Source organism: Falco cherrug, chromosome 8, assembly GCF_023634085.1.
Source record: "Falco cherrug isolate bFalChe1 chromosome 8, bFalChe1.pri, whole genome shotgun sequence".
Taxonomy (NCBI): Eukaryota; Metazoa; Chordata; class Aves; order Falconiformes; family Falconidae; genus Falco; species Falco cherrug.
In genome coordinates, this window is record NC_073704.1 from 53,716,860 (window position 1) to 53,738,943 (window position 22,084).

Here is a 22,084-nt window from a genome sequence, read left to right on the forward strand (position 1 = left end):
GGAGACAACTCATCCTCAAAATTCATTTCATGGAGCAGCTTTGCGTATGCTCCTTCTGCCCTCTCTGTCCACAGAAAGTACCTCCTGCTGATGAGAAATCTCTGAAATGCTCTGGCTGTTTCACTTCTGCTCAAGCACAGTAATTGCTTTTTCGTTAGAAGACTTCATCTAAATTAGGAATCTTCAACTGGTGGCCTCCAGGCTGTGTGCTCCCTGCTCAGCCACTGAATTCAACCTGCTCCAACCCGCTTCTCGGTGGCTGCTTGGAGGCAGCCGGCAAGGTGGCGGCTCTTCCTCCTCTGCTGTTTCTTACCTACGTGATTCTTGGCGTTTTCTTTGTCATTAAACTGGCATGCCTGGGAAGATGCCTTCTGACTCTTGGGAAATGCCTTTTTCCAGGGAGGCACATGCAGCGCTGGGGAAGGGCAGGTGTGCTGCTGCACGTGCCAAGTCCTTACAAACGTTACACAAAATCAAACGTTACACTCAAATCAAGAAGCATCCCTTCGCTCTGTGGCTGTTGCAGCTGACGACTGGCCAGATGCTTAGAAGGTCTAGTAAGTTGTCTGGTAAAAGGAAGAGAATCGTTTCATTGTTGCTTTTGATTCATGTGAAATTTAAGAAGACAAAAGTCAATTATTACACCAGTTGCTTCAACTTTTACTGTCCTTTGGAAAAGGATTCAAATGTAGATGCAAACTGCAACATGTTTAAACCTTTTCTCTACAGCCTTGTTTCTCATTCTTTTTTACCAGTTTCTGTTGTCACTTGGTTTAACAGCACTGTGTAAGTCCATAAAGCCTCATCACATGACTTGCACAATTGGCAGCTTTGGCTGCATTTTTCTTTTTAAACTGGAACTTCAAGGAGGAGATATTAGGTTTATAAATATGAGTGAGAAAACAGCTCTTCCTGGCTGAAAATACAGCACGTTATTTCAGTTCCTGGATGCTTAAAGCAATCCATTTGTTTACCTTCACACTGAAAAAGGGCAAGTTTGCAACGTTTATTTATAGACTATAGTGCAGTAGAAACACCTTATTTCATAGTAACCACTTCAGAGCTGGGAGTTGAAAGCTTTGGAGAGACCTTTGATTCAATTTTTATGTTTAAGTGGGGTTGTGAATGCTTATGCTTTTTGAGTACTTTCCCTGTTTCCCCCTTGAAAGCCTTCTAGGGAAGGGAGGCCAGGAGTTAATGCAAATCACCCCATCCTGCATTGACTTGGAGTCTTAAAGCCAGTTGGTTTTGCTTTTCAGCTATGTTTTGTCCTATCTTTGCTCCAGTTTTTACTCTAAAAGGACCCACTGAAAGCAGTGTGTTACTGTGAAGTTGTCTATAAAGCACAAAATAAACTGAGGAAGATAAACCCTTGTTTTTATGTGGAGTGGGGTAAGAGCTTTCCTAAATAGCAAAGCTAGCTGTTGCTGATTTCTTTCATTTGATGTAATTCCTTGGATTGTGTTCACTTGAGTCAGAGGAGGTATGCAAGGGAGCAGAGGGGCAATGCTGTATAGCAGGATGGGGCTCCTGCTTTGCCAGGTCTGTTCTTTAGAGCTGTGGGCACTTTGGAGGGCAGAGTGTGTGTACTAGCAGGGGAATTACTGAGAGCTAGTGACTTTGAAGTATGTGGGTTTGTTCAGCATTTCTTTTGGGTATTAGGCACAGCGTGGAAGAAAGCAGAATATGTATTCTCAATTTGGTAAAGTGGCGATGGCTTCCCAATACTGACCAGGGCTGTGGATCCTGAATTGCTTTAAGAAGCAGAGCAAGATGAGCAGGTTGCCTGCTTCCCTTTGCACAACCTTCTTGTTGCCCCTGCACATCTCTTGATGGAGCTGCAGGATGCTGAGCAGGGTCAGTGAGCATCTCTAGGTTTAAAATGTCCTTTGCCGCAACATTGGATCAGTTCTCCCATCCAGTTTATAAGACAGCTGCAAGCACCTATAGCAGGGCGACTCAGTGAGTATCACAGCAGCATGAAGAAGCAGGAGCTGGGAGTCAGGTAAGTGCTAGGATGGCTTTACTGCTCAGAAAGACATATGTGCATCACCAGCCTCACATCTCGTGGGAAGGGACCATCTATGAAGGGTCTTTACTTTTACAGCTAGTGGCTTGCATGCGTTTTAGAAAGAAAAAGATGTAAACCAGTAGTGGTTTTAGAATGCAGTGCACTCATCTACCACATAATAGTGCTGTTAAGAATCACTTTATTACATGGGTTATTCATTTCCACGCCCGCACTGGGTGTGACTCCAGGTTTCTGAAGAGCACTGGGTGCAGCCCCTGCATCTTGGGACAGCTGTGCTCCACTGGGATGTAGTTAGAAGTGAGAGGTAGAGATGCTTGGAGTATCATCCATCACTAGGCTGGCACCATGCACCTTGTAACTGAATTAAACCCTTGTGTTTGGTATGGTATTTTTCATTAGAGAAATAATTCTTACAGAATTGAACTGTTCAAGAGATCCCCTGACTGAAAATTAGAGAAATGCTGATAAATTATTTTGAAATTGGCCAATTCCGTGTGAGAAGGCTGCATCGGCAGCACCTACAAGGCGATGCTCCACAGGGCTAGTGTTTCTCTCATTTTCAAGGAAGCAAATAAGAGCTAGGCTAACGTTTGGCCAATATTCGTGTTCTTTCTGCATTGCAACTGCTGTGCATAGCGTGTGGTAGGAAGCTGAGTACAGAGATCTGTGAGTAGAGAATAGGGGGAAATGACAATAGCTAATCAATGAGGCAATTAAAGATAATCTTTGGAATTGGGTTAGCCTATCACTGCTGGAGGTGCTTTTATTCTAATGGTGCACTCCTTTTTATAATTTTGATTTTTTTTTTTCCATCCCCTTGAAAATTCCAGATTGTTATGTGGGATCTCTTACTCTGTCCTCCCATTCACTTAAATCTAAGATACTTGGGCTGTTACCCAGACACTGAGGACTAAGTACATGTGTTCACAATGTAAAACACACCTTGTGCTGCCTTAAAGCAAAGGGCTACTGTGGAAGATGGTGAGAAGACCCATCCGTGTTTGGGAATTGCTTAAATTTCCTTATTCCCTTATAGGTGCTTGCAGCACTGGGATGCATTTGATTCTGTGGCGGCTGGCTTGTGTGTTGGGTGTTTCCCATAGGAATGGTACAAGCTCTCTGCCGTACTGCCTGCAGTGTGGTGCTGGTGAAGAACACGTTACGCTGTTGTGCTTCACTGGGCTCCTCCTAACCTTGAAACAGAGTCTGATTTTTCTCAAAAACCTCTTCAGTCCAAAGCTACAATGAAGATGATGCTTTCTGGCATTTCTGCTGTGATTAATATTTTTAAGAGGTGCACAACATCCTTTCGGAGGGACTCTGGAATTCCATGTTTTCTTCAAATGGAGCATTGATTCAGATCATCAGGTTGTGAAGCAGTTGTGGCTGGCTGAAATATTTATATATCTAAGTGCAGGTTAGAAACTATCAACCCTTCAAATAAAAACGCACTTACTGCTGCGTCCCACAGTTGTTTTCCTTACATATTTTTAACTTCTGCTCTTGTTTTTTGAAAGGTATTTTGAGGAATTTCGTCAACATAATTGCTTGGACTGTTCTCAAGTCTCTTCCCCTGGTAGCATATGCCCGTCTGTTTCCTGTCTTTGGTTTCAATTTGCCTTTTCTGGTGTGGTGAGGATGGCTGTACAACTGTTTTCAGAATTGCATTTGTTTTTTATTTAATCATTAATGTGTGACCAGGAAAGTGCAGCTAACTCCTTTAAGGAAAAAAAAACCAACCAAAAAAAACCCCCCAATGAACCAAGACTGACTCTACATGGTGACCATTAAATGCTCAAAATAAACCCTAAATAAACCCAGACAAAAGAACACCTTGAATTCTTCATATAAGAACCTGCAGACTGCTTGTTGATCTGCATGTTATGGATGTTCCAGACAGGAGTATGTCTGATTTAAGTGAATAATATTCCTCTGGTATGTGGTACTGGTCAGGACATCATGTCTAGTTTATTCGATCCTTCATAGGAGTGGACATTTACTCCATCACTGGCCACTTTCAGTGGCAAAACTAGGTGTCTTTTTCATTTGCCTTGCTGCTGCTAGTAAAATGAGGAAAAAGAAGCATGAAGTGTTTAAAATGTATTTTTCACTGAAAAGTTCAGTGTAAGCCAATGAGACACCCTTAGATGCTGCCTTCAGTGTGCAAAGATGATCTTCAGAGGTGGTGTTGCTTGCTTCTGTAATTGATACAGAGTGTTTTGCCCTAAAATTGGTGTTCCTGAAGGAATTGGTGTCCTTCAGAGCAGTGCCTCAGATTGATAAACAAGGGGCTCGGCCAGACCTTGGGCGTCTCGCTTGCTCCTTGCCCATGGACGCATCCTGCTCCTCTTCCATGATCTCCAGTTGACTGTGGCCATGACATTTATCATCTTTCACTGTGTTGGCTTCAGGTATTTCAATAACAGGAAGATGGCAATTTTTCTCCAGGAGCCAAGCAAGACAGTTATGATCAGAAGTGTCAGAGTCGCTTCTCCCTAGCGCAACTTTTTAGGGCCAGGTGGTGGCTGAGGAAAGTCCTGCCTGGGCTGTGTCACAGAGAGCCCAGTCGGTACTTGCTAGCCTCGTAGTGAGCCAAAAGGAGCTATTTTTGTGCTTCTAAATCTTCCACAACCTCCTCCATTACATACCTTGGGATGGTAACTTCAAGTTGTCACTGGGCTTCGGGACAGGCTGCAGAACAGATTCACCTCTGGAAATGGAGGAGGAACTCCTGAATATCTTCAGCACTGAGCAGGCTGGTAAGGGTGCATCGGTGCCTGAACAAAGCATGTGGTAGACACCTGCTTCATCTGGTGAAATCCGGGTTTGCTAGTAAGGGGAAAAATACTAATTTCTAAGAAAATTAGGTTTTTTTCCATGGTGCTAAGGTACTCTGTGATAGTACAACTTGAAAAGGTTGAAACAATAAGGCACTTCTAAATCATGACTTGAAAGAGGCTGAGTGAGTTTGGACCTAGAGCTGGCCGTTGCTTTTTGCTGACAGTTATCACTGAGAAGTGGAGTGGGCTTTGCTTTTTTGCTGATACACATCTGAGCCTAACAGAGAGCCTAGTACAGTGTAAGTGGTTTGGTTTGTAGCACTATTGCAAAGAAAAATTGCAACAAAATAAAGTGTGCATTTCTGTACATGTTTTGGCTATTAGCCATTATACAGAAATAATGAAATCTCAGAGCTGTCTTTACTTGTTCCGCAGCAATCCAGCAAGTTTTTGGTAGAAGGTCATAGCTGCAGCAAGGTCTTGAGTTTGTAACCTATCTGGGCTCTCGCCATCTGTGCGGATCCCTAAAGCCTCTGCTAGGTGCATGTTTGGGTCATGATGCAGCTCTGACTAACATGCACTCTTCAACCTTTATGCTTAATCAATTTTTTTTTTCTTTTTTTTTTTTTTAAATTATAAAGTAACTGAAGGAACAGCATCTTGGAGGTGAAGAGCACGTTACATGGGATAAAGCTATGCTGCAGCCTTCTGTTGCTTCACATCTTTCCCGTAACCTTTAATCCCCTCCACCCCCATCTTTTTAAACAGCCTTGTGTTGTAGTTTTATTTTAGGTTGTGGGTACTCATGTGGGATTGTCTCAGTTTGCTTGACCTCCCTGCAGCCTTTAACATTTCTGCTGGTTATCCTTGGAGACTGATCGTGCAAATGAATATTTTCCATGCTCATTAACAAGTCTTCGAGTGTCAACACAGGGTTATAGGGAAGTTCGGGAGCAGTAAGCGAAAAATGGTACATGGCAAGTTTTTGTTTTGGTCATTCTGTGCTTTCTTTCTATTCCCTGTTGCATATAGGTAGGTTGTGGGGAGAGTTGTTGTTTAGGCTTAGAAAGTAGTTTTCCACATCCTTTTCTCATTGCAAACTGATGTGGGACTCCTTCACACTCCATAAAAGTTAATATTTGCTTTTGTGTTCGGTCTAAGATATTCCCCCTGCTGCTGCTGTTAGCTGAAGCTATCAGAGTGCTATCTCAGGCTGAATTTCCATCCATATCCATTTCGAGCTCAGATTAAAATAAGTCTCAAATACCGTTTTGCTGCCCAGGGTGGACATTGTGGTGGACAGGGGATGGTTCAAAGGTTAAGTGTGCTGACAGTGGGCATGCAATGGAGATGGAGCAATTTGAGTTGCTGCAGTGAGGTGGCTACAAGGGTCTGTCCAAGGTGGAACAAGCAGTTAAGGACATGTGAATTGTACTTAATGAGAGTAGTCTCAAGCGAAGGTAAAGTTATCTTTGCCTTTTGTCTTATTTGGAAAGGAGTGCAGCAGGCTGTGGTGTATTTGTTGGATGATGTAGTGGTCCACAGTGTTGTTCGCTAGTGTCCTGCTGATCTTAGCTAAAGGAAAGTCCTCTTGAAGTAAATTGCAAATAGCATAGCAGTTACTTTGTCTTCAGAAGTAACTGGAAATACCAAAGTAGTTTGTCACATTAAAAAAGAGAGACTGAATAGTTATGTTTTGTGTGTGGTTACTATGTAAAAAGTCCTATATGGACTATAATGGACAAAGACTTTTTTTTTTTCCTGGACATCAAAAACAGTCTTCACAAAGCATGTTGTTTTTCGTAGGATGATGGAGCCTTCATAAAAGTAGAGGTCTAGTTTAGGATTAATACAACTTCTGCAGTCCAAATGCCATTGTCTCCTGTTTTATAAAAGAATAAAGCATTTGTACCTCAAGAGCCTGTACGTACGTGATGTTTTCTGGTGGCCTTTCTGCAACATCGTAGTCAAACATCCATGACTTCTGCATCAGGAGACTTTTACAAGTCAGTTTTAGGAAAGCAGAGGAAAAGCTTTGTTGACCTCCAAAGAAAGGAAAAACTGCCTAAGTCTTTGTAGTTAGCAAGAAAAAGGAAAATCTCAATCAGTTGTTAATCTCCCATTTGGTTTTCCATTTTTAACCATGTGTGTTCTAGGATTTTGGGTGTTGAGTGCTAGGTATTTGCTCTGGGTTTACAGGAACAACAGACCAGTTAAAAAATCAGTGGTAACAAAAGCAGTGACAACTTTTGTAAATCTGAGTTCAGCTTCTGTGCATCCTCACGCTGAACAGATAACCTGGTCGCTTTAGATATTGCCAGATCAGCTCTCCATGGAGGAACTTGATGCAAGCTCAGACGACTGTAATACTGTGCTTGCTTTTTTTTTTTTTTTTTCCCCCTCCAAATGCCCCCACTCCCTTTAAGATGATGGATAATGGAGAACAGCAAATGTGAATGAAGAGGGTATACAAAGAAACTCTTACCAACCAGATATTTTAATTTTTTTTTTATCTAAGAAACCTGTCTAGACAGGCATCTATTTTAATGACATGCAAAGCAGAATAGTACATGAATGCTTCATTAGTAAAAAGACTTGTCATCTTTGAACCCCAATGTAATGTTTCTTGGAAGCTGTTACCTTCTTGCAGTATTAGATCCAAGTTTTACAGAGTGATGCAGAAGTGGCAGTACATATGGTATAGCTAACATGACAACTGCTGAGCGCTAATACGTAATGGAGTTTATCAAACCTCATTTGGGTAAAGAACGACTCACTGATGAATCGGTCTGTTCAAGACTTTGTATGGCAAAAGCCTGCAAGGAAAGGGATGGGGAAACTTGTCATAAAGGATGCTATGACTGGGTGACTGATTAACCAGCCTGTGAAGCCATGGTTGTGGTTAAAATTCACAATTTTCTTGCATTGTTTAGTTGTTATTCATAATCCTGGCCCAGTAACTGGCAGTCCGTAGTCATGGTCTGGATTACAGGCGTGCACCAGCCCGATGGGTGTCTCAGGTGTTTGCCACAACCAGAGCAGATGAAAAGCCAATGAACTGCATAGAGCACAGGTACCTACAGCCTAGTAAAACTGTATTAAGAAAGCATTAGCTCTGCTCTGTAAGTTACACCACTGTCAAGTGCTGAGCTTTCTGGCTTAGGACCCCTCTTCTTGGCTTCCCCTCGTTCTCCAGCAGATGAGCACGGTGGGGCTGCAGATCCCCGTTCTGACAGGAATGCCGCCGCTGCTGTTGGCACTGGTGAGGATTTTTAACAGGTATTTTGAGGGAATTGGTTCAGGGCCCTGAGCCTTCCTTTCCCACAAGACAAGCTGTCTCCTTCCCAGATTTTCTCTATCCCAACCTGTCTCTCCTCCCATGGCAGCTAATCTCTCTCCTCTCCCTGCCCTGCTCTCCCTGCTCCAGCCTAGTGGGGACAGTAAGGGCTGCACACCTACGGACTGTGGCTAACATTTGAAGAAAAGTGGCTTGTGTGACTAGTGCAGAAATTTCTTTCTTTCAGAACACTGTGTTAATCTTAATTATCTTTCACCTTCAGCCTAGTTAATTAACACTAATGAATTAACTGATGCTGGTGCTCCGCTATGATAAAAGGGAGCAGACTGGCATACCCAGCAATGTACCTTGCATATCTACACCAGGCCTTTCTCAAAAGAAACACCCCTACCCCTTCCCTTCCCCGCCCCCAACCCCAAATTCAGCCCAAACCAAAAAAAAAAAAAAAGGTTTTTGACAAACGTCAGTAGCGATGGCATGCAGGTGGATTGGTTTTCAGTTGAACACATGGATGAGACGTACCTCAGACAGGGTGACGATGGCACATCCCAGTTAGGCAGCAGGTTAGTGCAGAAGGAGCTGCACAAAGCCCTTGTCTTGCTTTGCTGTTCAGATGCATCTCAGTTTCTTTGGCAGGTGAGTGCAGGCGATGCCACCTTAGAGTGCAAGCCTTGTGCTCTGCAGTGCTGCTGCCCTCTGCGTTCTGTAGGTACCACGCGCTGCTGATTCGGTGATAGCGGTTTGGGTTTTCCTCCCTTGTGCCAGCATGCAGGCGTGAGTTGCAAAACTGGTTTTGAGAAGGGTTTACTCATGAGATCGCCAGCTTGGTTCACAAACCTGCCCCACGCTAGGGCGAGGTGTGCTTAGTTTGAAGCAGGATGGCTTAGATACGCATGGGGGATCTTTAGTGAGATACTCTGAGATTTGCTCTTTAAAGCGTTGTTGCAGTAAAAGCAGCTAGTTAGGATCATTCTGGCTGGGAAGGGACCTCAAGAGTCTGTGTAGTCCAGCCCTCTGCTTCAAGCATGTCTCGGGTTATTGCCCTGCAGAGCCTTTTCAGACAGCTCAATGTATGTTATTTTATCAGCGACCTTGGAGCCTGGGTGAGCCGGGTTTTCTGAAGAACATCCAAGCATGGAGATGAGTGTGAGCAGTGCAGTAGTTGATTCAGTGAATCAGCTACGAGGTAGTTCTCCTTCCAGAGAACGGTGTGAAAGGATTACAATGGCAGTAGCAGAGTATTTGAATTTTCTCCTTTCCCTTGTTGTAATGCACTGAGCACAATTCCAGTCTGTCTTGTGCCAGTTGCTGCAAGTGGGAGCGAGCTGGTCCCCACGTGCCAAGCAGCTCCTGAAGCACTGGGCTCTGCTGGCTCTGGGAGATGTTCTCCTTTGTGGAATTGAGCCAGACTGATAATGTTCCCATAAGGAAGAGTTGTTTTTCAGTGAATTTTACATGAGAATTATTAAACGCTTAACACTTACTATCTACAAAACCCATCCTTTAAGGACCTGGAGTAAGTTTTTCATTAAAAAGGGAGGCTGAAGAGGAGAGCAGAGCTGTGTTGTGTAAGCAGTTGTGCTGTGGCTTAGGAGACAAGCGTGTACCTTTTATAAAGACTTTGTACAGTAGCTTTATGGTAGTTTAAATTTTCATAGCCCATGGAAGTTTAGTATGGGAGAAGCATGGGAGGGGGTTTATATACGTGGTTTATTATCAAGTGCTTCATCCATACCATTAATGATTATAGGCGCTTTATTGTTCTCCATACATGGTGCAAGGCACAGGCTTGCGCGAGTACTCCCACGCATTGCCCTCCAGAAAACGGGAGAGCTACAGTTACAAACTGCAGCATGAAGCCATTTCAGTCGTCATTAAGTTATACAGGGTTTAATGTGAAAGAGATTTTTTTTTTCTATTAACTCCTCCCAGTTTGTGATGGTTGTAGGTGAGCTGGAACAAACCACGGCGTGTTTTTACTTGCTTGTCTCAACCCTGTTCACGTACTGAACCCTTCACCACTCTTGCGTGTTATTGACGTCAGTACACGTTTGTTTTTTTCTTACAAGATCCTGTGTTTCCCAGCTGTGACCAGGAACCAGTGACTAATAAAGATGAAGATGTAGTTCAGCTTTTCTGCTTCAGTCATTGCTCTCTAGGAACTGCTGTACCATAGGACCCAGAAGAAGATCCACTTGTTTCTGATGCTCGTAATGAATTTCAAGCATTAGTGACCTATATTGGATTCAAACCAATAGGGTACAGGTGAAAGCTCTACTACTGCCAATTTATTCAGCAATCCAGGCTCAGCTTGGGTTTGGAATGGAGCTTTTCGGTAAGAAAAACAAATGAAGCAGCTGTTCCTTGGGCAAATGTGTTATACACAGACACTTAAGCTCCTTAAATTAGTTAGACTCATTGCAATGCTAGGTTTTGTTTTGTGTCATTTTAATTTCTCTTGCTGCATCAAGTCTGTCTGGGGGAAGGGAAGAAGAGATGGAAATCTGCTCAGTCCTTAAGTTTTGGGTGTTTCTAAGCAATCCTCCTCAAAACTGCTCAAAATCTTAAAGAGTAAAAGGCACATCGTGAACAGAAAACAGGAAATTTTCTGCTTTTTCCTGCAGAGAGAGTGGTATGCACCTTTAAAGAAATATCCAAATGCCATGAAAATGCATTAACGTTTTATGTTCTTAGATGAGTGTGGTCATGTATGCCTGACTTCAATAACTTGTGCGAAAGTTTTACCTCCTTGTCATTTAGGTCTCTTAAATTGTTAGTCCTTTCATGTGCAGAAGGACAGGTAAGTCCAAACTCTGAACTAGCTAGGGGTGGAAGCAGTGTCTCAGCCAGTCCTTTTTCAGTCTTTTCCCTTACCAATCCAGAGAAATAGCTTCATCCTAATAATCTTAGCAAAACAAAGTTTTTATGGCCTGCAAGGCAATTCATTTCAAAGTGTTCCAATTCCTTATGCTTGATGATCACATCTGCTTATTTTCCCACCCAAGAGTCTCAAGCTGTCTCCTACCTGGATAACAACCAACGAGAAGCTCTGCCTTGCAGCTCCTTCCAGAATTCCTTAGTCTCTAGGCTGATGTTGCTTTTGAAATACTAAAATAATTCAATCTGCTGTGGTTCTAGCATTGTATTATCTGTTCTGTCTGACTTGAATCAAGCCTATAAAATTAACTCCGTAACTGTTGCAGCATCGATGCTGAATGATTCTAGAGCTTGCTTGACAGTGTAAGTCTTTTTTAACTGGGAAATTTTCAGAATAATGAATCAGTCAACGAGATCCTCAAAGCACTCCTTAGATGACATGCCATGGCACCTTAATTCTGAATGATAGGAAGTTGGAGAGGATTAGGATTTGGGGTGGGTAGATTGGTTTGTTGGTTGGTTCTGCCATTGACTTTCCTCAAAGGCAGTTCTCATACGTCTGCCAGGATTTTTTGCATCCGAGTTTGTTAAAGCTATGTCAACATCTAGAGGAGTATTTAAATACACAAAGAATACTCAAGTATATGAAGTGTTGATAAGCTTAACTTGTCCTCTCCTCAATATTGTTGTAAGATCTTAAAACATCTTGATCTTTCATGTCCAGTACAGAGCCTTCCACCTAGACCTGCATGCGTGCCGCCCATCCTCTCTGCTGCTTTCTTCCTGAAATCTGCTCCTTTTGCATGGTTTCTTTGTATGATCCAGCAGCGAAAATTCGAAGTACCGACTCACCCTCTAGACTTTGTCACCTGAACTTGGTCTGGTTGCCTGATGTGGTGTCCAGCTGCAGGATCTGGGGAAGGAAGGGGCGGCAGGGAAGGGAGAACCTGTTGGAGTGGGGCTGCAGGGTGGCTGTCCCCGTGCAGCATGGGGCACCCTGCCCGCTGCAGAGCACGTGCTGGCAGGGGCGGCTGCAGGGCTGCCTGCCTGAACTGCAAAACCTCTCTTTTGTGTTGCTTTTTCCTTTGCTGGTTTAAGAGAGGCTGCATCCTTCCTATGCTGTAACTGGCTGGTGAAGGACCCTGGTTGCCGAGGTAACAGAGAAACCTAAAAAAAATATATTTTTTTTTCCTTTTTTTCCCCCTCTGTGTTTTCTCATAAAAGCTTGACATTCCTTTTGTGTACCTTTCTGCTAAATAGCTTGTGTGGCCCGAGCTGATGTACCTTGCAGGAAGAATCAGAAACATGCTTTTCAATTATAACAGCAAAATTACGAAGGGTTTTGTAGTTTGGATGTTTAATTTCCCGCATGCTTTGCGCACTGCATAAGGGACGCTGCAGCGAGTGCCTCTGTGAAGAGCTGCCATCTGGCTGGTGAGATAGGCCTTGCTGTGGTGGCTGTGGGTAATTCAACCACTTTCTCTCTTCCTCTCCGATAAGGGAATCACTTAAAATACCTCCAGACTCACCACGTCTTCTAGTTAAGACGTTCAGTCATCGTTTCATTTTGAACTCCAACCAACATGAGACCCCTTAACATTCTTCTGCCTTTGACTTTGTTGGCATTTACATCTTGAAGGTTGTAGCAGAGCCTGATGCTCTCCAAAGATCACTTAACCAAAAGCCTCGTAAAGCCCCTCAGGAATTACCTGGCTGAAGAGGACCGGGCTGTGTGTGCGCAGCTCCACGTCTCCTTGGAGGCAAGGACCAACACCTTCTCATCTGCTCCTTGGAGCTCTGGCTTGGCCTTCTGCAGGTGCCATGTGCTGGTAAGGAGGTAGTGCCATCGTAAAGTCTCTTCTGCTCACAAAAGTCACCATCTGTGCTTTAATCAATACATTCAGGCTTGACAGCCATTGAGCGGTAGGTAATAGGACTTGGGAGTCTTCGGGATGTTTTTACCAGCATGAGTGGGAGAACGGGATTACCAACCAGTGAGGTTTATGGTAACCTGTTGTTACATTAACAATTTGTTGTAAACAGTTTCTCAGCCTGGGATGGGACTATGTGGTTTTTATTGGCAAGAGGTTTCCTCTACTGTGTCTTTTGTTACTTTTTTAATAAGACAGACCTCCAAGTTAGCTGCTGCTTCAGAGGATATTTTTAATATTGCTTATCTGATTATGATTAAGCATTCTGGTGTTTATAGCATATGCTTTGACCTTGATGTTAGTTCAGCTGGGCAAGAATATAAATGATGAAGAAATTCCTTAGCTAGCTTACCCCATGGTATTTAAAATTAACTCTTTGATATTCTGTCCTAAAGTAGGAGCACTCTTTTTGAGATAGATGGCTTTAAAGAAAGGTACAGGTTTAACTGCTCTAGCTAAATTTAAAGGGTGTTGAAGTTTGGATATTTTTTTATTTCTTTCCAGCAAGCTGCATCTTCTTGTTTCTATGAACTTTGATCCAGAATTTAGAACTGTGACATTTACTAAATAGATCAGGCGTGCAGAATGAAATGAACGTTGTAAAACCAGAACTGAAGTATGGGAACTTCAGACTTTAGTCTGTAAATCATAAAGTACTTGTTTTTCTCTGAGATTCGTAAATGATACAAGACTGTAATGAGTGCTATAACTAAATTTCTCTGGATTTCCTTTTTTTGTTTTGTTTTTTCAATAAATCTCGGGGCGTAGCTGCCTTGGTGCTACCTGTACAAACAGAAAAGCCTCCAAAAGCAGCTGCGTCTAAACCATTGATCTTTAGCCAAAGATTTTCTCTGTGTGTTTTCAACAAAAACTATCCTTAAAAAAAAAAGGGGGGGGGGGGGGGCGCTTCTGATTAAAAGAAAGATGATTTCCAGCTCAGTATGCTGCTGTCATAGTGGGCTGAGTGACACAGTATATCCCCAAGTTATAATTTTATATAGCAGTAGTTTTGCTGATCAAATAGCAAAGTTTAAGACCACTCACTGTCAGCATGGAAAAAACCTCCAAGAAAAAAAAAAAAACGCCCTTAGTTTCTAACAAGGAGCTGTTGGGTGTTGTGTGCAGAACTGCCGAGTCAAAGAGTTTTTTTAAATATTCTGTAGCTCAAGGACTTGGCTCCTCTTCAAACATTTCCAACTACAAAAGGATGGGTAATCTTGCAAGTGAGTGTGCCCCCTCTAGGGGCAAAATTGTGGAAATTTGTTACAGCAGGTAAATTCAAAACGGGAGAAACGTTCGCTTGGAGTGAATATCTGAGGGTTTTTATCTCCCAGTGAGAAGGAATTTCTGCTGCAATTTAGGATGCAGCTTCCTCAGCACCTCTGTTGCCTGGCTTGCTGCAAGAGGTGACGTGTGCTGTAGGCAGCAGGGCTCTGCTTTCATCCGTCTCCCACTTCAATTCTAAAAACATTAAGAAAAATGTGCTGCTGCTTTTCCGGGGTAGTTCTTGAATTTTCTTTATAAAGCGTGTCTCATACTGTGGAAAAAGTCAACTTGTATTTGTTCCTTCGGTAAGTGTTACAAACCTTGAGCTGTTCTGTGCGCGTTGTACCATTTTGGTGAGAAGGAATCACTGCCCAGCCATCTTTAACTGGGCACCCAGATTATTCTAAACAACCTCCCGGGAGTCTAGGGAAATAAAAAATCACTCCTGAAACTTCAGAGCTCTGAATGTGGGAGTTAGAGATGCTGTGCAAATACAAAGTATGTGCTGGGTGGCGTGCTGGTGGCGACACCGTGCTCCGTGCGGAGCCACAGAGTTGTCTGACTTGGGTGGTCATGTTTGTTTGTTCTGGCAGTGCTCGCTAAAACATGAGTCCTATATGAAACCATTTCAGCAACTTTTGAATGTTTGAGAAGTTACAAAATCTTCCTTTGACAGTGGTCTTTTGCCTTTGGTCTTTGCTATTTTGCCTTTTCACAGCTCAGGTTCAGGATCATGGAATTCATCCAAGTAGCGTTTTCGGGGTGTGTGTGTGCTCTGATCCTCAGGCTGTGCTACTGGAGAAATATTCCTCTTCTAAATGACCCGTGGGGAGAACATCCTTCTCCCTCATCTCTTTTCCAGCTGCTTTTGAAGTTTATCCCGGTTTATCTGGAGGGAGGGCTGCGTTTCGCTTTAGGGGGTGCTTTTAACTCTACCCCAGGTTTCCATACAAAAACAAGGTGAAGCAATTTTTAATGAAAACTTGAGAATTTTGTATCAGTCCTTTAAAAGCTGAATTTGGACCTCATCACTGGGATACTTTAACAGCAGGATAAATGCTTCCGAGCATGACCCCTTGAATGTTAAACATAAAATGCATGCATACTCATTTTTTCCCCTCTTATCTCCTAAAGGTGCTCTTACAGAGTGTTACGATGAACTGGGCAACCGGTACCAGCTTCCCGTCTACTGCCTCGCCCCACCTATCAACATGATAGAGGAGAAGGGCGACCTGGAGACTCTGGATATTCCTGATCCCCCACCCAATTCAGGGCATGAATGCCAGCTTCGTTTGCGCCTGTCCACAGGCAAAGACCTCAAACTCATGGTCCGCAGCATGGACACGGTGTACCACATGAAGAGACGGCTGCATGCGGTGGAGGGAGTGGAGCCAGGCAGCCAGCGCTGGTTCTTCTCGGGCAGGCCGCTGGCAGACAAAATGAAACTGGAGGAGCTGAAAATCCCAAAGGACTACGTGGTGCAAGTCATCGTGAGCCAGCCCTTAGCAAATCCCACCCCAGTGGAAAACTGATTTCTGCTTGTTTATCGATTCTTCTTTCCTCCGTCTCTGTCATGGGGTTTGTTTTCACTGCCCTCTCTTCTTTTGGGTTGTCCTGCTAATGGATTGGTTCCAAGAAATGACCAGCAAAAATTCCATCTGTGATGGAGATCTGCAAAAACAAAACATAAAAATGTAAACTGGCCTTTGGGGGTTGCCTGATCTCGTATTTAACACAACAGCAAACAGCACAGGGCAAGGGCAAAGGAAGGAAGGGGAAGGAAAAAGGGAGGAGGTACAAAGAGGGAGGGAAAAGATGATTGTTCACTTAAACAATACAAATACGTAATGATTCTTGAAACTGTAGGTGGTGTCCTGATCTATAGAGCCAGAGCAACAGAGAGCACTTTTATTAAAAAAAAAAAAAATATTATTACTAAAAACTAGTCAGTTTATAAAATTTCATATCAGCACCACGTACAGTTCATGCAAGAATCGCAGCTGCTCTGGGTGGGTCCTGCGCTGTTTGCGGGGATCCTTCCTGGTTTGACCTAACGCAAATGCTTTGCCAAGGCACAGCCAGCCCCAGGCAGCGGAGCTGGGCGAGGGGCTCCGTCTCTGTCCCACGTGCGCACCTCCTGGTGATGCTCAGACCAAGCAATTGTACATTCCAAGATGGCAACACAGTCCTGTGCCACGGCTGGCTCCCGAGCTGGGAGTGCAGCCCGCTGGAGCCTTAGGCAATAACTTAGTCAATGTATACTCTCACGTACTGTACTGTAAACTTACTGGCCACAAGACTGACTTAGCCTGAAGTTTACTGGCTGACTGGCACCTGAGTACTTGCCTGCTGGATACTGTATATCACTCAGATCATTAGAACGGGCTTTGATCAGGCTAGCTAAGGTGAGCTCAAGTTTAGGTGCATCCCCGTTGTCAGTTGGCACTGGTGTAATAGGTCCGGGTTAAACTGCAGTTGCACCCAGATGCAACGGATTGCAACTTCCCCTGCTCAGTTCCTGGAGGGCACAAAGCATGGAAGATGGTAAGGAGGACACAGTAGCACATGGTTTTCAGCTTCTTGTGTGAGTGTCACTTGAAGCAGCAGCCGGTCTTGTAGCTCTGATGACTCTCCAGCCAGGGCAACTGGAGGTTTCTTCACCACCACGCGCCTGCAGCCCAGAGCGTGACGGCAGTGTTTCGCAGCCGGTGCTTTCCCTTCAGAATGTAAGAGGAGCCCGTTCAGCAAATGACAAATCCTTTGGTAGCCTCAGAAATCTGAATCATTGTATTTTGGGCCAAAAATCTAATTGCTTGTTCCCTCAGTTAGAGATGCTCTCTGGCGGCTCCGCACCCCTGACTGGTAATGCCTTTGGTTGAGATCAAATGCCCTGTTCCTTTTAAACTTGATTTCTAATTTGCTTGGGTTTTCAGCCATCATTGAAACGACTTCTTCCAAAATCCAATGTGCTACTCGGGTATGAATAGCATATTTTTATTGGTTTCTGTCTTCCCTCTCTGAATCATTGGTCTAAAGCTACAGTTGTCCCAGGTGTGTCTTGTCTGCTAGTGAAACTGGTGGGTTACACTGACAGTTTTAAACTCGTTAATTTTGCTCCTTCATGAATTGTATAGAACTCAGTTTCTCGGACTCAAAGTGAATTCTTGCTCCGTGAGCATCGGCATAGAGCTGGAAGGATCAGAGGTCACCTGTACAACATCATGTGTCTTTCCCAGCAGGTGGAAGCAGGCACAGAATTTACATTGATGGATGGAAAACAGATCCACATTCTATATGCATTTCCCACCCTACCCCAAATGAGTATAGCTTTCTTTTTGGTCCCCGTGTTGCTGGAAAACTGTAGGCTTAATGCAGCTCCTTTAGCCCCAGTTTGGTGCAGGATGACTGAAGTGCAGTGGCAGAGCTGTGTGAAGGAAATTTAACTCCCTGTTCTCATATACACCAAAGTGACTTGGGTTTCTTTTTTCTTTTTTTTTTCCTTGTTAAAGATGAAATCAAAGCTGATAAATACTAATCTGTAACAAAAATTTTCTATTGTGAAGGCTTTTTTTTAAAGACAAATGTGAATTACTATACTGGGTTTTTGCAGCCAGATCTTTTGCATTCCAGAGGGGAAAAAAATATTTGATATATAAACAACTCAAAAAATCTCTTGGATTTTCACTGGGTAAAAAATGTTTCATGCCAGGAAGACACTATTTGTCTCATAAGACCTAACTTACATCTCTGTGTAAATGGTCTTTACGGTAACGTTTCCGTGCAGTCGCTTCTGGAAGGGGTGTGTGTGTGTGTATCGTGATAGATTAAGGGAGGAATAAACCAGAGTAACAGTTCTGTAACAGTGAACACTAAAACACTACTTTTTTTTTTTTTTGAGGATACATTTTGTTGATTTTTTTTTTTCTATTTTCATTCAGGCAATTGTCACCATGTGCTGTTTTTGAGATTACAGTGTAGGGTCTGGGAGAACTCCTTTTCCCTCTCCCCTGTCTTAGTTGGAAAAGGTTCAGTTTTATTATGCCGTTGTAGATGACCATGTCTTACATTAATTGCTTGTGCGTCAGGGAGGAGGGTGATGATCTGAAGGCCATGTTGTGAGTGGGCTCTGAGTAGAACAGAGAACTGATTCATGAAAATACTGTTTTCTCTAATAGTTTCCCTCTTGTCACTTAAGCACATACCTAAAACTGAAAAGAAAAAAATCAATGGTAAAATGCTTTTATAGCTGAAAGTGGAGACTTTTCAACTTATTCTTCAACCAATGACAGATATACCAAGCACATACCCTGATGGAAACAAATTTTACAAGATTTGTGTTAGGAAAGAATTCCAAGTTTCAAAAAAAATATTAGAATATATATATTAAAAAAATACCAGCAGTGAAGGCGTACAGGGATACAACAGCATGTTGACTAACATATCCCATGTACATAACTAGCAGTTGCAATATACATTGAGAGACCAGTCATTTCTGACTCTGAAATGCCTTGTCTTTGTCCTACAAGGTGGGCTTCAGTGCAGATGCCGGTGCAGGGGGCTCCCGTGGGGCTCCCGTGGGTCCTTGGGGCAGAGCAGGGCTCCCCCCGTGCCTGGAGGTGGGGGTGGGGGGAGACTCATTTAATTGCAGAGCCAGGCAGGCATGGCTGAAGTGAGACTAACCAAGTACTAAACCCTCGTTTAGCTGGCAGCCCTGGTGAGGAGGACTGGTGCAGGTCTGCGTTGTGGACACCAGTGGCTGCTTCCAGGGAGGATGGACAGAAGCACGCTGGTGTCTGCATCTTTATTTTGCAGCATGGAGTGTGTGTTGAGCTTGCAGCTCAGCGCTGCTGGCAGCGTGTTGCCGTGCCGGTTGGTGTGCTGCCCTGCACTGTGTGGTGTCTTGGGTATAACTGGCGCAATGCAACAGGGTTTTTTTAATGCATGCAGCCATGAACTGCAGTGCTAAGTACAGACAAGTAAGGAGTAAAAGGATTTTCTTTTTTTTTTTTTTGTTAGAGCCATCTGTCCTTTGTGTCATTCCTGATTAGCTCTGGCTATAAACTGATGCCAGTAGGTAACATTTTTTACCATGTTAGTGACAGGTCTGTTCGATGTGATTCAGATTTTTATACTCTTTATTGTTGCTTCTGCCTGACCCAGAAGTAATAACCTAGTGAAAGTTCACACTCCTGAACAGCTTGAAGGGCAGAGAGGCATGAACACACATAGTCTGCTGGGGCAAGAGATCTCCAGAAAAGCTGCAGGTACTGTAGAGACGTTGCTTGGTGTGCTACAGAAGGATGCTCAGGGTCATCTTCCACAAGCAAGTGACAGCTGCTCCTTCAGAGCATCCAGCTCCCAAAAGTTTCATTGACTGCCTTGGCTCTCGGTGCATCGCAGTTTTATCGGTGTCCTCCACAGAAAATACAGCTTGGAATAGTGGCACTGCGAGATCTTTTTTTATAGTTTTCTGAAAGTCTTTGCTCCTCTGGATCTGGGAAATACCTTGGAAAACTAAATGCAAGTCAGCAGTGTAGTAAGCTGGGTTCTTTAATAGACACCCCAATGCTAAAAGCCGTAGTAACTACAACACAAAACCTCACCCAGGAGCAAGCAAACAAAACCCATCTCCTCTTTGCCTTTCACAGAAAGTTCCTAAGTTGCTTTGGGGAGGAGAGGAAAGGGGTTCATTAGAGCAACAAGGCAACACGTGGCAATGTGCATAACCTTTGGTAAAGCAGATGGTCAATTGATAAAATATTGCTGTAGTATGACATGCTTCTGCATATATATCCATTGTTAGTAAATAATGTAAAAACTTTTTAAAAACTATTAAAAATTTTTTTTGTTACAGTGGTGGGATGCTTTTAGCCATGGAGCTTTGAAAGCATTTTTGCTGTGTAAGTGTTGACGAATTGAATGCTGTATGTTTCTCCATTTCTATCTTCTTCAGAAGCATAAGTGGTAGCTACAGTTCTGTATGTTGATCTATATTTTACAGACTCTTTTCTATGTTACTGTACATACATCCAACACCCTGCACCTTATGCAGAGAATGTTTACATTTAAAAAAAAGAAAAAAAATTTGTTGGCTTTCTCACTACGCTGCTCAGCTCCTGTTATGTTGAAATGAAAGTAGTCTCAGTTAGAAAACGGGGCTTTTTTTTTTCCTTTGCCCTTCACCACTTCCCCTGTAATTCTGACTCCCTCTGGGATGATGGCTGGGCTGGCAGCTCTTGGACAGCTTGCGCTTTCCTGGAGTAGGATGTAGCGGTATTTGAGAAAGGCATTTTTGCTGACTTGCTTTGGGTGGGGGGATGAGCTTTGTCTGCTCTGCAACTTTCTTGGGGGGGGGGGGGGGGGGGGGAAATTGCTTCAAACCCACTAGATGTTGGTGGTCTGCCTTGCAAGTTAACTCAGCTAGGAAGCCTTGGAGTTAAACTTTCCGGCAATCGTGCTTCTGTCTTCTCCCAAAGAAGATGAATGTCCCACTATTCTATCTGCAGCTACAAACACTTCTGTTAGTTAATGGCTGTATATACGAGTCTGCCTGCTTTGAGACTTTCCTTTTCATAAAGTGTTTTTGATTGCTCTGTTCTGCAAATGGCTCTCCTCTTCCATATTTCATCCGCTTAGATACTCCCTAGCTGCGTGTGTGTTGTTCTTGTTCATAGGAGGTGGAGCTATAGGTCTCCTTCCAAGGGACATAAATGCCACTGAGCCTACAAAAGTCAAATGTTTGGAAGATGAGACGTAACCAGCGGGCTTCTCACCGTGGACTTTGAGACTTTGAATAAACGTGTCCACTGGACTCTCCGTGAAAAAGTATGTTCCTGCCCTCCAAGCAGGACCGCTTGTTGGGTATTTATCCAGTAGAACTCTGCATTTGTATATTTTACAGATCATTTGATCAGAGCCATGGGGCAAATAGAGAACTTAAAATCCTGACTCCTGCCTTAAAACTTTTAGTTCATCTTGAGCTCCAAAAATTCTGCACCTGCTCGTTCTCAAGTCCCTTTTCTCTTTAGGAAATTTGAGTCCAGTCAAAGGTTGGAGACAATTTAAGAAAATTTTAAAAGAAAATAAATTTTAGCGGATTGCTTTATTAAAAATAACTAACTGGTCTTGCATTGAAAACCCTATTTGTGCCTCTGTTAAGTCCAGGGAATGTTTAGAAAGTGGAGGTGGCTTTTGAGCAATGATTGAAATGACTGCATTAGCTGGCAATTTGTAAGACACTTGCTTTCATATGCTCTGAGCAAGAGACTTCGGTTTGTGTCCTCTCTGCCTCATGGTAATGGCTTTCAAAGATGGCTGGTACCATCAAATTTGTACTTCTTGAATAAATATCTTCATTTTTATGGTAAAACTTTTTTGTATGCAGTTTGTTTGTGTGTGCCATGTAACAAACATTCATGTTACATAGGATAAGGTGCTAGATTTGGTACTGACACAGAAAATGCGCAGCTCCAACATGCAGTGAAGCAAGGACGAGGGGATTCCAGTGACGTGACTGTATTTTTGCCCCTGTAACTTTTATAAAGTCTTTTAAAAATCAAATGTATGAGTTGTGTGAAACATGCTTTTTAACTTTTTTCCCCTCCCTGGCTCCTTCAGTCAATGGAGAATTCTATGCCAATATAAAGATGCTGTGAACATCAGGTAACTTCTAAAATGCATTATGTATTTTTATGTTGTACCTCTGTTTCTGGGTTGACATATCGCAGTAGCGTGTGCCCGTATTTTTAATCAACTGCAAAGCACAAGCAGGTCGTCTTTAGACTGTTAAATTATGTGATTTTTTTTATTTTTTTTTTTAATGTAGGGAAGATCTTTTTACCATTGAGAGCAAACCATCATGAACTTCTCTCAGAAATGCTGTACAAAATTTCCTGTATTT

General features: G+C 43.2%; 1 protein-coding gene across 1 annotated transcript in view; it reads left to right on the top strand.

Annotated features, from left to right (window-relative positions):
- The window catches only part of UBTD2 (ubiquitin domain containing 2), a 61,118-nt gene extending 39,565 nt beyond the window's left edge, over positions 1-21,553 (top strand). Inside the window, exon 3 of the mRNA XM_055719022.1 lies at positions 15,319-21,553. Coding sequence (XP_055574997.1) covers positions 15,319-15,716 — 398 coding nt within the window. The 3' untranslated portion in view covers positions 15,717-21,553. The remainder of the gene's footprint in view (positions 1-15,318) is intronic.
- The last annotated feature ends 531 nt before the right edge of the window (positions 21,554-22,084 follow it).